The sequence below is a fragment of the Cucurbita maxima genome, unplaced genomic scaffold, assembly GCF_002738345.1.
Source record: "Cucurbita maxima cultivar Rimu unplaced genomic scaffold, Cmax_1.0 Cma_Scf00046, whole genome shotgun sequence".
Lineage (NCBI taxonomy): Eukaryota > Viridiplantae > Streptophyta > Magnoliopsida > Cucurbitales > Cucurbitaceae > Cucurbita > Cucurbita maxima.
Window position 1 is genome coordinate 895,573 of NW_019272062.1, and position 14,569 is coordinate 910,141.

Here is a 14,569-nt window from a genome sequence, read left to right on the forward strand (position 1 = left end):
TTCATGAATCATGAGATATAGTTATAGAACTGAACTAAAGTGCTCCTCGAATGTGATTAGCCCTAGGATCTAGTCAAGTTAGTCTTAGAAATAAGAAGTCAAGTTTTAAATCGTTAAGGTGTTCTTAGGAGCTTTATTTACCATCACAACACCTAGGAAAAAAACTGAGATTAGCTTACTATGTCTTTTAAATCGCTAAGATGTCCTCTAGTAAGTTATTAAAGGTATAGGGACATTGATTTGGTCATAGTAGGCCAATGATGGATTATCATCAACTCTGACATAAATTAGTCTAATAGGATTGTGTGTCAAGGTTCGTTCATGTTTAGTGTCATTTATCGTGTGTGAAAATGGTCAGTGGTGTTACAAAACTCTTGAGATTTGATATCATAATCTTGTTGAAAAATAAAACCTTTAAATCTAAATTATCCAATAACCCAAAAAACGATAAGGAATCAACCGGGAAAGTTTTGGAATAAATTACCTTAATGATCAAGACTAAGAGCAAAGAAAACTCGTTTCTAAACTCAGTGATTTCAATCACTCCACAAGATAACTAGATCAAAACTACCTGAATGACTCTAGCATGCAAATCTAAACACAAGAAATGAAAAAAAAAAAAAAAAAACAAACTCATAGTTTAAGAAGTATAATACTTTTAACTTTTATTTTAGTATTCAAAATCTTTGGGTAAGCAACGTGTAGGACTATTTATAATCTTGAAAACAATGTCAATTGAAACGTTGTAACTTTTCACGTCCATTAATGCCAATAACCACTAAATAATTGTAACTTAAAACCTTTAAAATAATACTCTAAGATTGAAAAATATACCGAACCCTCCCTAAATCCAAACATGTATTAACGTATCATCCTTCATGTTTTGGAACATTTATAAGATCATGCCTCTCATATCCAAGATACCAATAATTCACTTCCTAGACAAAGTAAGCAAACTACGTAAGATGAACAAAAATGTTAGTTCACCACAAAACTTATATAAAACTTAGATAGATCGTTCAAAACATCTTGCAGCGACAGATTCGGTGAACTACGTATGAACCTTGATTGAAAGTGATAATAAATTTGGACATTATAGTTCTCAAATTTTCCTTATTAATTTGAAAATGGTTTTTTTTTTTTTTATAAAAATAATAATAAAATAAAATATGAACAAATAAATTTCAGATCTGATTGAGTTGCAATAAATTAGAATGACTATAACAATATTGATTTACATTCAAACAAATGTTCCTCCAAATATCATATTCACAAGCACTTTTCAAATCTTCACTAATCATACCAACAAATCAAACCATAAACAACAACACATATCTAAAGTAACACCCAAATGACATGAACACGAACATGAACACGAACATGAACTGATGAGTTGCTCAGCTCGAGAAGCAGCTGAGAAGCTTCTTCGGGGCAGTACCGGTAGCACGATACTTTGCAGCCGTCTCCTCTGCCTTGAGAAGCTCTTCTCCGCGCTTGGCTTCGATTATCGCCCTCTTCTCCTCTGCTTCTTTGTGAAGCAGAGCAATTTTGTTCTTCATTTTCTCTATGTACTCTGCCTTCTTCTTCTCCAAATTTTCCTGCTCAAAATTTTGTTTAATTACTCTTCTAACATAAAACCACTCCAGAAAATATATATATATATTTTATCTGGCCAGATTTTGTGTTTTAGGAGTTAGTTGGTAGCTTCTATTCCGTTTAAAGGTGAAGATTAGAATTAGTGGATAGCCTGTATCCTATCTAAATATTGTGAACATAGATAAAGGTGGGACTCTCCGTCCCCCTTCTCTACTTCTCTTTCTCATTTTATATATATATATATATTCCTCGAGAGCTTTTAGAGATGAAGTCGTAAGCAAAGCAAACTAACATTTAGTTCGTGTAAATAGAATGTTTTGATACCTCAATCTTCTTCAACTCAGCCTCTACAGAAGCCTTTCTGCTATTCTCCCAAGCCACAACCGAAGAAAACTTTTTGTGAGCTCTGCAAAACGAGCTCAACTGTAAGGAAATTGAGAATATTTTCTAAAATCACCACATTTAAATGAGGTAAAGGTTCTCCATTTATAACCATTTAGAGAATCAAATAAATGGCCAAGAATAAATAAAGAACAATAAATAGTTAAATATGATATATTTGTTAAGCTTAGTAAAAAATATTTGTTAATAATAAATGATCAAATATTATAATTAAGATAAATGGTAAGTCTAAATATTTTTAAGATAAATGGTAAGTCTAAATATTTTTAATCATATAATATATTTGTCTGTAATAAAAGGTCGATGCAAGGTCTTGAGAAGGTTACTTATTCTCAGCCTTTGACTTTTCACTTTCTTCCCAAGCTTTTATGAGCGACACCCTCTTCTCTGTTGCAACTTTGGCTAGCACAGCATCTGAACAAAAATCATATACAAACTCACTCTTTTAAGGAACCAAAATAGTCATTCAAAACCGGGTTTATGTAATGAATACCTCTGTTTACAGACCCCTCGCTGCTTTTTGCCTCACCCGCTTCTGGAGCCTCTGCAATAACAACAACACATGATTAATTCTTTTTCGTATGGTTGGGAGGGAAAGAGACTTTTCGAGAAGCCCAAATCAAAGCCACAAGAGTTTATGCTTAAGAGAGACTAACATATTATTGTATAGATTCGTGACTTTTAATAGGGTTTCAGGGTTGTGCCCTAAAGAGACTATTTGAAGGTTTCATAGATTTGAGGGAGTTTTTATAGTATACTTTATTCGAATAAAAAATGATTGGAAGAGAATGATCATGGGTCAAAGTGATTAATGATATATTTTCCAGTCACCAAACAGAATAAGGAAACAAAAATTCCACTTTCCCAATAGATGGCACACAGTAAAATAAAAGTTGAATCGAATCCCCAAACAAGAGATCAGAATCAAAGATGCATATATATATATATAAATATTTTCCCCCACCAAACAGAGTATAAACAAAAATAAACTCTGAGCTGAAAAATAATAATAATAATAGAATTAAAAAAAAAAAAAAAAAAAACAGAGAAATAGAGAGGAAGAAAGGGGTTTGAGGTATAATTATTTACTTTCAACAAGAACAAGAGCTTTGGAGTCATCGGTTTTGTGTTCAGCAGGTGTGGGCGCAGGTACTGGTGCCGATGAGGGCGGTGGTGGAATTACGGTTTTCTCTTCAGCGACGTCTTTGGGGAGCTCCTGCGGCGGAGGATCGGAGGGCGGGGTTGATTGGTCAGCCATGGGGGATTGGAGAGTGGGAATCTGAGAGATATGAGGATGAGTTTCCAAATATAAAGAGACAGAGAGAGAGAGAGAGAGATGAGGGGAGGGTTGTTAGATTTAGAAGAATGATATGATATGGAAAATAAAAAATAAAAATATGTTGCCTTGAAAATTGAGCTGGATGATGGTTACATATGACTTAATGTGAGTTGGCATGATATGTCAACACTCCACACATCTCAAACACCATATCAAACTTTATTGCTTTTTTATTTTTATTTTTTGTTTTGAGACAATAAAGGAAATTAATGATTGAATGTATGGTTTAGGGTCAATTAAGTTTGAGAAGAGCTGACATCTTGGCATCAGGACTTGATTATGTCCTAGGAAGAAGAAAATTGGGCAAAGGTCCCAAAGTCCGTCTTAGCCTTGACTAGGGAGAGTGAGTCCTAGGTGAGCTCTTTGTCTCCTCCCTTGCCCTCATCCTCGGTTAGCATGGTTCCATCTATTTTCGCATTATCCGAGATGGAAATGGAAGAAACGTGTACCTGTCATGTCATGGTTGTGTATTTTCGACTGTGCAACGTTGTAATCTTGATATGCTTAAGATAAGACTTAAGGGAAATTGAAACACAACTTGTGTGGAATCTAAGCTTGTTTGGCCACATATGTTGTCCATGCGTACATATTTAATCATCTGCAACTCTATTCGACTTGCCTCTACATTAAACCAAGTCATTTGACTTGAGGCCATAGTCTTTCATGTGCAACATCACATCTCAATTCTTCATCTAAGTTCTCAATTAATATGGTTGCATGTCTTGATGTCATCCCAAGTCCTAAGAAGGCGTACCTGATGGTGATAGGACATCGACGTTGGAACCATGGAACATGTCAAGCCTACATCGTAGGCTAGTCTATAGAATCTAAAACCTTTAGCTCTAATGCAAACGGTAGCGAACCTAAATTTTTACTTACTTAGAGATGTTACTAACGTCTTGTGCTCTTCTAAAATGCAGAATATAACTCTTAAGAATACCTCATCTCGGTTATAAATGCAAAAATATTTGAAACATCTTCTATATCTTGAAAGCACAACCATGACTTGTTTAAATACACTGAAATTTAGAGAAAATAAAAAATAAATACAAAATAATTTAAATAGATGAAATGCAAAACAACCTAAAACAAGAAATTTAAATGAGTTTACCCTATGCACATGTCATAAAATATGTTCATGATGTCGCCGTCATCCGTATATGTGTGCCTTGCCTTTACTTAAAAATGATGTGGCATACAGCTTGAGTATTTCGAAGAATACTCAGTAAGGGACCCCACTATAGCGGTCATGCTAATGCAAACACATGCAATCATGCTCTAGGGACCTATCTCTGTCCCATCTCATACTAGGGGTGTTTTTCCGTCTGGACTACTATAGATGTGTAGTACTTCTCTGCACACGACCTACACGTGCGAATGTGGATCCCCAGGTGGCTCACACACCTCCTGGACCCTCTCTGGTCAAGCTAGTTGTCTGTAATGACATCCGGAGGTCAGTGGAACCCTTGGTGTCATACTCCCCATGATCACCCTCATCATCATACTGTGCGCATCCGCACTCATCATCTCTAAGGGAAGTATCCCTATGCTTAAGTACAAACAACATGCATGAGGTCCCTCTAATTCTTATCTTAGCATCTCTTCTTACACAACCCTAGTCTCATCTCTTTGTTACAGTAAGTAACACATGCTCGTTAAATATTTATATTAATATCATTTTCATGCTCTTAGGGTTGTATCCTCAGCCGATCTATCGACATGATTCAATATGGCACCCAACATCATATAGCATGCTTAATATGGAAAAATATCAATATATTAAGATAAACGTCATGCAATCATCATACTTATCGTAATGCCATCATGTGCATCAAGTATGTCAAGTACGTCATACATCGTAATATAACTCACGTATATCATCATGCATCATAGCTCATACATTATAATTCATACATCATCATGGCTCATACATCGTCATTTAACTAACGTACAGCATCATACGATACAACTCATATATCATCATAGCTCATACATTATAAATTGTAACTCATACAATTTCAAGCTTATCCTATAGTAAGGCCACTTACTTGGTTGTCCTTAGCCGAAATACTCCCTAATTAATTAACGTAAGATTTCGTTCCTCGAGAGTTGTTCTAAAGGTTGTCAGAGTTCGCTTTCTATCGCACTGTTCGTTACCTTTCGTTAGTATTTCATATTTTAATTAATAATCTAATTAATAATGCCAAATATAGCTCTAAAACGGTCATCAAGTTGAAAACAAGTTTGGGAAGGTCGAAATCGGGCTAAAATTAGAAATCTGCGTCAAATACGTCGAAGAAGCCGCCGGAAGCCGTCACCGTGCCGTCCAAGACGCTCAAGCCGAAGGGCTGCTTGCACCACAGCTTGACAAGTGGTAGACCAGAGCGGGCCACGACAGTGCAAGCATCTCGGGTCGGGGCGCAAGTCGAGGTTCAGGACGTGGGTCAGCTTGCTAGTCGCATCTGATGATTGGCTTGTTAGACGAACACGACTCTCCACAATGGTATGATATTGTCCACTTTGAGCATAAGCTCTCATGGCTTTGCTTTGGGCTTCCCAAAAGGCCTCATACCAATGGAGAGTGTATTCTTAGATTATAAACCCATGACCATTCCCTAAATTAACCGATGTGGGACTTTCATCATCCAACACCTCCCCTCGAACAAAGCACGCCTCTCCTTAATCGAGTCTCGACTCCTTTGGAGTCTTAGTCATTTTTGACTGCCTTCGTACCTTCGAGGAGGCTTGACTCCTTTTGGAGTCCTTTGTTCGACATTTAAGGATTTGCCAATCTATTGACACGGCTAAGTTTAGGGCATGGCTCTGATACCATTGTGAAGAGTCGTGTTAATCCTTTTTTGTTCTTTCATTCCAGATGAAACCCGTTTCAAAGTATCAATTAATGAAAGGGGAGTGCTATTACAAATCCACCTCTTTTTTTTTTTTACAATATAGGGAAGTTATTTGAATATCATAAAGATTACCATATATAACACAAAATTTCTCCGCCGATTCCCTGTAGTCGAGCTTCTCGGTCTGTCATTATACCCCGAGAAGTAGAAAGAATTACAATGCCCATTCCGCCTAAAATTCTAGGAATTTGTTGATAGTTAGAATAGATTCGGAGACCAGGTCTACTGATCCGTTTTAAATTTAAAATCGTTTTATATGGTCCTTTCCTATTTCTTCTATGTCGTAGGGTTAAAACCCAAAAATCCTTGTTGCTTTCCCTATGTTTCCTTATGTTTTCAATAAAACCTTCTCGTAAAAGTATTTTAACAATGTTTTCGGTGATGTTAGTAGATGGTATTCGAACCATTTCTTTTCTATTCATGTCAGCATTGCGAATAGAGGTTATTATGTTAGCAATAGTGTCCTTACCCATGATAAACGAAAATTATTGGTTACTTTTCATTTTGATCTAATCAACATGCTTTTTTTATTAATTTATTAAATAGTTATTAATTTTAAAAGGTATATACGTGATACACAATCTACTAATTAATTTCATTCAAATACTATAACTATCTCACGGTCTCATCTTATAATACTTCAGGTGCTAATGAAATTATTTTAGTGAAATTTAACTGTCTCAATTCTCGGGCAATCGCACCAAAAATTCGAGTTCCTTTTGGATTTCCTTCTTGATCAATAACAACTGCAGCATTGTCATCATATCGTATTATCATACCGTTTTCTCGTTTGAGTTCTTTACAAGTACGTACAATTACAGCTCTGATCACTTCTGATCTTTCTAGAGGTGTATTTGGGACGGCTTTCTTGATTACAGCAACAATAACGTCACCAATATGAGCATATCGTCGATTACTAGCCCCTATGATTCGAATACACATCAATTCTCGGGCTCCGCTGTTATCTGCTACATTCAAAAGGGTTTGAGGTTGAATCATATTATTTTGGAATCTTTTCTTTCAATGCAAAGGGCGAAGTAAAAAAAAAAGAAATCTTCAATTGTTTTTTTTTCATCTCAAACAAAGACCGCTTTCCTTTGATTCTACATTTCTATCCCGAAGTAATGAATTGGGTTCGTATAGGCATTTTCCACTCATTTCATAAAGTATTCTACCTGGTTTAACAACAGCTACCCAATATTCGGGGGATCCTTTCCCTGAACCCATACGTGTTTCTGTGGGTCTGATACCATGTTAGACGAACACGACTCTCCACAATGGTATGATATTGTCCACTTTGAGCATAAGCTCTCATGGCTTTGCTTTGGGCTTCCCAAAAGGTCTCATACCAATGGAGTTAGTATTCCTCACTTATAAACCCATGATCATTCCCTAAATTAGCCGATGTGGGACTTTCATCATCCAACACCTCCCCTCGAACAAAGCACGCCTCCCCTTAATCGAGGCTCGACTCCTTTGGAGTCTTAGTCATTTTTGACTGCCTTCGTACCTTCGAGGAGGCTTGACTCCTTTTGGAGTCCTTTGTTCGACATTTAAGGATTTGCCAATCTATTGGCACGGCTAAGTTTAAGGCATGGCTCTGATACCATGTTAGACGAACACGACTCTCCACAATGGTATGATATTGTCCACTTTGAGCATAAGCTCTCATGACTTTGCTTTGGGCTTCCCAAAAGGCCTCATACCAATGGAGAGTGTATTCTTAGATTATAAACCCATGACCATTCCCTAAATTAACCGATGTGGGACTTTCATCATCCAACATGGCTTACTGGGTTTCCATTCGAGAGCTGGGCTGCACGAAGTTTCGTGGTTGATGGACTTGGGGGAGGCGAATCTCGTTTTCTCAAAATCCGTATTCCAAATTCCTTTCTCCTACAGTGCTAACGATGACAACATAGCGTAAAACGTGTCCTACAGGGTCAACAGTCTCTTTCACGAAGTGCTTCGAGCATTTTGACGTTAGATCTTGCGGTTTAAGGCTGTGGGTTTCGTTTTTGGATCTCGCTCGAGTTTTGGATATTTTTCTCTCCGTCTCTCTTCTGTTTCCTTATTATAGGTACTTTGGGCGTTGGTCGGAGGATTGCTGAAGATGGGAGGGAAGTTGCTGAGGATTTGGGCGCGTTGTGGGAGTCGAATAACATGATTCCACATGGATCGCGGAATTTTTGTCAGTTGCCCAAAAACTCACGGGTTTTCTAGTCACTAAGTTTTTTCTCGATCGTTACCTATGATGTCATCCTCTCTAACTTTTTCTTATTTGATTTTGAAATTATTATAGTAATCTATTCTAAGTTGTTCCTAAATATTTATGGTTTTCAATAGAATTAAATTTTCATATTTTATCGTTGCATTAATTATCATTTTTAATTATTTGAAAAAAGTTTATGCTAGGTAAAACTTTATTCACCCTCCTCTAGAGTTGTTACACAATATGATATCCAGTTAAAGATAGAAGTTGTAAGATCACACCTCGGTTAGAGAGAAAGAAATGAATCATTCCTTATAATGGTGCAGAAACCTCTCCCTAACAAATGCGTTTCAAAATTATTAGATCGACGACATACATAACAGGCTAAAGCGGACGGATCTGCTAAGAGCTCCATCCTCTCATTCTTGCCTTTGAATTAACGAATCAGTCTTTTAACCATCAGAGTCTAGTATCATGATCTTCAAAGTGGCTTTCAGAAGATCTACATCGAAGTTAGTTGAACCGATGCACTTGCATTGCTATAATTATTATATATATAACATCAAAACATAAGGCTAGGATTCCGCCACCACCAACAAAAGATAAAAAGATATTAGAATTAGGTGTTTGAAGCCCAAAAACAAATCTGTGGGATGAACATGTGATACCTTGTCAATGGTCGTAGCCAAAAACTTTAATATAATCCATTAATGTCAATTTGAAAGTAGGCTAATTTAAGGCCACAAATTAATTGATGATATTATCTCCACAAAAATTACCCATCATACCAACCAATAATCACTTCATTGAATGCCACCATTCTTGTCCATTCAATTTCAAGGCATTAAGTTATTCAAATGCTCTTTTTTTATATAATTTTTTTAACATATTTACTACAAATTTGACTTTGTTTGGGTTAAATTCAAGGTCAAATTTGAAGCTGGTTAATGATTTTGATCGAGTATATTTGAAAATATTGTTTATTTTTTGTTAGTCTTTTTAATTCTCATTAAAAAGAAAGGCCCCCAAATTATATCCAAAGGGCTCGAATTTATATTTACTTAATTGTTTATCATTTTGGAGACTAGAAAGAACCATCAATCCTCATTCACCTAAGACTTGGCTCGACTTGTAAACAAATAACTCCAAAATGACTCCAAAAGGTCAAATTTTCATTTGTTAGGTACGTTATTTATGTATAAGCGGTACTAGATTATGATAGAACGATGCAGTTTTGGTCTATAAACTTTTGTAGATGTTATTGTTTCGTGTTTAACTTGTAATGATTTAATCTCTCTACTTTAATTTTGTAACAATTTTGTCAATGAATTTTATCACATTTGTTTTGTTTTTGATGAATTTTCAGAATTTTAAACAAACACCGCAACAATTAAAAATAAATCAAAATTTAATATAAGTCGATGTTGTTCAAAGTTTTTACAAATGGGAATAGGGTTCGGGATACAAAATTCAAACAAAACAATAAATCCAAAATACAAAAATAGGACGGACGTCTCAAAATGACCCTCTCTATGAGCAGCAGCTCTCAAATGCTCTCCACCTTGACCGACAATCAGTAAACACCTAAAAAAGAAATGTAGAATGAGGTGAGTATAAAAATACTCTGTAAGTAGCCTACTCGTAGGTCTCATCGCATCCAAACTAGTAAGTTCTCTAGGCTCTATAATGTTCAAGCCTAACTATACAACTATCGAAGCATCTGGAAAGGTCTGGAAAGGTCTTAAAGATCTGAGTAGTTCCTCTTAATTATCACAAACCCAATCGACGTATGGAAGTTTTTCGTTAGGTTCTAGCGTCGCAAATCTAATGGACAACATATCTCATTTCTAGGTAAATTAACTTTTATGTTCTCATACATAGTAAGCTTGCATTGACACAATAATGAATGATCAATATCTTAGATTGAAGTGCTAACTTGTAAAAGCTAATAGAATAGTATGACATATACTGCTTTGAATATCATCTATAAAAGGTTAACTGTCAACTCTTCCACAAGGTCATAAATCACTGGGAGCTACCCTGTGTGCTTTCCATCTACTCATTTTAATTGTTTGGTTTCTCATCTTTTTCGGACCGATTTTTAGTGTGACCCTGTTCAATAGGCCCAGGGTCTTTTCCACACATGCAAGGGGCATTCACTCTAAGCTAGCTACCCGTTTACGAAGAAATTGAACAAGTAAGAAAATTTCTCGTTGAGTTACGTACTTACGTAAAAACGAATAAATTCGCAGCTTTGGCATTAGACATATTTCTTCACACTAAGTAGCTCAATAACTTCTCCACACTACCCTATCTTACCGATATAGGTCAAGTTTGATGGAACTAGGTTTCTTAATTCTTATCGATCTGACACGAGTATGACTAGTTCCAATTTGGATCACTAATAGCACTTATCTGGAAAAAAATAGGAAGAGATGTTGGATTTGAGGATACAGTTCACACTCATTGTAAGAATGGTATGTTTTCTTAGCCATCCATAAATTTCGTGGAGGTTTACTAGATTATTAGGATGTCTAGGCAATTTAAAATTTCAATCTCACATTGCATGACGCTAGAGACTAGCTCATTGGGACTAATCTACTTTCTAGGAGAATTATGGTCAATCGTTCACAATCCTAGGGTACTTGATCTAGGGGAAATGTACTGACCTAGGTAACGTAAAACTATCCACTTTCTAGGAGAATTATGGTCAATCGTCCACAATCCTAGGGTGCTTGATCTGCGGGAAATGTCTTGACCTAGGTAACGTAAAACTATCCTAGCTCTAGCTTCTAAATCTTAACTTGATATACTCAAGCTTGTAAAGTAAAAAATACATAATCTAAAAAATACATCTTATCAGTTCACCTAGAGAACAAATCATAGGATCCCTTCCTCATAGCAAATTTGAAAGCATAAAAAATAACATGCATCGTAAATTTTATCTATGGCATTTTGGTAATTTTATAACATACATGGTATTCTCATCCAAAAAATTCCTTCAAAAGTTCTAATCATACATGTACTAACCACCTAGGACAAGATATATTCGCATGCTAGCATATTCAAGCGATCTCTATAAGTATTACTTGAAAATTTTTTAAATGACTACTTACTTGAGTGATACCTGCTTTCTTGAGCTCGCCTTTTCCACTTGCTAGGAGCTCTGAATTTTCTGAAATCTCTCTGATAGGTCATAATTCGAGTTAAATTAAGGTAAATATCGAAATTAGGAGGAAAAAGAGTCGAATGGTAAAAAACATTACCTGTCATGTGCCTCGATGTGCAACTTCACACGTGAGTAAGAATTAATGAACTCCATATATGAATTAATCATCTACTTACCCTATATAGCAATCAATGATCATTGAAGAGAATTAGTCATCTACTTACCCTATATTGAAATCAATGAACCCATCTTCTAACATTATATTCCCATCTCACTATTTGGTAGTCTAAAAAATTGTAGGCCTGATGAATCAAGTACAAAGAAAAAAAAAAATTTCAATCATGCAAATCAAATAATAAAGCATGGCATACAAGAGTTCATAACTATTCAGAATTACATACCATCATCTTCTGAAATATTACTCTTCTTAATTAACCAGTTTATAAGAGGAGATTAAATATTTCATAGTCCAATCTTTACTTTATAGGATACACTATGTTTAGTTATTTCTAATTTTTGTGTTTAAAGTTTAGCTATTTTGACTTAAATTTGTTTGATTAACTATCATTGGCATGCATGTAGTAACCTGAATTAGAGTTACTACCATCGTTGTTCATATGTTCAATGTATCGTATCAAACGAAAAACAAAAACAAAAAACAAAAAAGTCAGAGGGGTCCGTGGTCGTTGGCGAGACCCGAAAACTCTGGCGAGAGTTTTCGTTCGCACACAACCCACGACCCACGACCCCCGCCCAACTTTTGAATCACCACAACACCAAACCCCAGGCTTCAGCCACCTCAGAACCACCTGCAAGAAAAGAAAACGTTAAAAAAACGAGAGAGGCAGTGAAACCAACGACACTCCGGTGAAGTGAACCTATACGAAACCGACATCAAAACCTCTGATTTAAGCCACGAAAATCATCCTAGAGACTTGTACACACTCCAAGAAAATATTTTGATGCTTCATACATGTCATACATCGTCGGACGAGGAAGACAGAACCTTGGGTTTTTGGATCTCCTCAGATTTAGAAGCTTTCGGCATATACGAGCCAAACAAACGCTATAAATAGGAAGAGGAGGAAAAGGAGACTCGAAAACGAAAGAAAAAGGAGAAAAATAGACATAAAAAACGATGTTACCGAAGAGAGAGAAAAGTTGCTAGAACTTTTTCTAGTAATCGGGTAAAGAAGACGAGTCCCAACCCGAGTCCAAACTCGCAACTCGAACCGGGATCCCAACCCATCTGCAGCATAGTCAGTGCCTCGACCCAGCAAAAGAAATCATGGCCCAAAGACATCTGCTCCTCAGCCCAACCCCATCAGTCGCGACCCGAAATAGTAAACCCATAGCCTCGAACCTGACTCTAACCTATTTGCAACCTAGTCCATCTTCATGTAGGTTAAATTGCATTTGTATGTAGGTTAGTGTAGGTTAAATTTCATTTGCATTACTAGTATAGGTTAGAACAAGTTGAATTGTAACTGCATTAATAAACTATAGATTAGTACCGTGTAAATAATTCAACATTGTTTTTCTTTTTATTTCTCTTATATTTATTTATTCACGAGATAATAAACTAGGAATGAATTAATAATACGTATAATAAGAACTCATTTAAAGTAATTTAAATGTATTAGAAGTAGAGTAATAATCTAAAATTTTGGGTAATTACCTTGAAAAGTATATCCATTAGAAAAAACAAGATAAAAGGAAAATTAACAGTTCCTCCACTTCAAGTTATTTATTTATTTATTTATTATTATTATTATTATTATTATTTTTATATAGATAGATACAAAAGGTTGAAAAACAAAGAAAATTATCAATAAATAACCTTCCTATTTCAAAATAAAAGACAAAATAAAAAAGTTATCATACCCATCTATTAAGTGTAGTAAATTTGTAAGTCATTTCAGAATTTCCCTCAAGACCTTAGCAATCCTTGAGATTTCTCTTCAAAACACTCTCAATCAGTTCCTCCAATATTATGCAAATTCAATTTCTACAAGAGCCATTGCTTGAAGAGGCCCTCACGTAAAGTTCTTCTAATTTTTCCTGTCTTCATTGAATCAGAATAGAGTTACTCGAGTCTCGACGAAAATTAATTTTTCGATTTTTCCTTCTAAGTTCAAAAATTTTATTGAGAATCTTGTAGACTAAATTCTAAGATGGTGTAGAAAAAAAAAAGTTTAGAAAAATTTCAGAAACTTAAAAGAAAATAGTGAAAATTTTAGAAAAATTATCAAAATCAATGAAGGAAAGGTATTTTGTATTTTGTACAGACGTGTACACCTTGATACGATTGCGTGTACTATGATATGATACGATATGCGTATACCATCTCGTAGTCAAGCCTAGGGAGTACGCAAACCAGCCTAGTGGATTCATGTTCTCATGCGTGAATCATGCGTAGAAAAGTACTACACGTACAACCCTATTTGAAAAAGAAAATAGAGCTCAAGGAACATTCGCGTAAAGATAGATAGGTCCTACAATGAACCATGATTGTGTGTGATTGTATTTTCCGACCCAACAATGGAGCTACTTATTGAGTGTTTTTAAATACTCAAGCCGCATTAATATACAGATTACGGATGACGATGCTTGTTGTGGAGGCAATGCAAATAAAGTTAGGGCAGTTGAATTATAGTAGCCCTTACATTAGACAGAGTATTTGCATATTATTCTACTTTTGTTTTTTTCAAGCATTCTACATATTTAGATCTCTCTGTGTTTTTATTTTTTTATTTTATGTTCAATAATGTTATAAACTTGAGGAAACACGACTGTCCTTTGAGACCCACAAAACCAATGTATTGACATGTCTTGCTCTGTCTTGTTCTAAGCCATTGGCCATCTGTTCTGTCCTTTTCCTACTTTCTTTTTGGGTTTTATTTTGGCAATTTTGTGGCTTCACGCAATATTTTAATTTC

General features: G+C 35.5%; 1 protein-coding gene across 1 annotated transcript; it reads right to left on the reverse strand.

The window, feature by feature from the left end:
• Positions 1 to 1,194: 1,194 nt before the first annotated feature.
• On the reverse strand, positions 1,195 to 3,354 carry LOC111470544 (remorin-like). Its single transcript, XM_023116082.1, has 5 exons — positions 3,088 to 3,354; positions 2,492 to 2,542; positions 2,325 to 2,412; positions 1,921 to 2,002; positions 1,195 to 1,598 (listed from the first exon to the last, which is right to left on the reverse strand). Exons 1-5 carry the CDS (start codon positions 3,254 to 3,256, stop codon positions 1,398 to 1,400), a joined length of 591 nt encoding a protein of 196 aa, XP_022971850.1. The 5' UTR covers positions 3,257 to 3,354; the 3' UTR covers positions 1,195 to 1,397.
• Between the last annotated feature and the right edge of the window lie 11,215 nt (positions 3,355 to 14,569).

Excerpts from the sequence above, each read along its gene's own strand:
- LOC111470544 (XM_023116082.1), bottom strand. The coding sequence starts at position 3,256 with ATGGCTGACCAATCAACCCCGCCCTCCGATCCTCCGCCGCAGGAGCTC. Across the intron at positions 2,543-3,087 it reads AGCTCTTGTTCTTGTTGAAA|AGGCTCCAGAAGCGGGTGAG; the intron begins GTAAATAATTAT and ends TTGTTATTGCAG. Across the intron at positions 1,599-1,920 it reads CTGAGTTGAAGAAGATTGAG|GAAAATTTGGAGAAGAAGAA; the intron begins GTATCAAAACAT and ends AATTTTGAGCAG.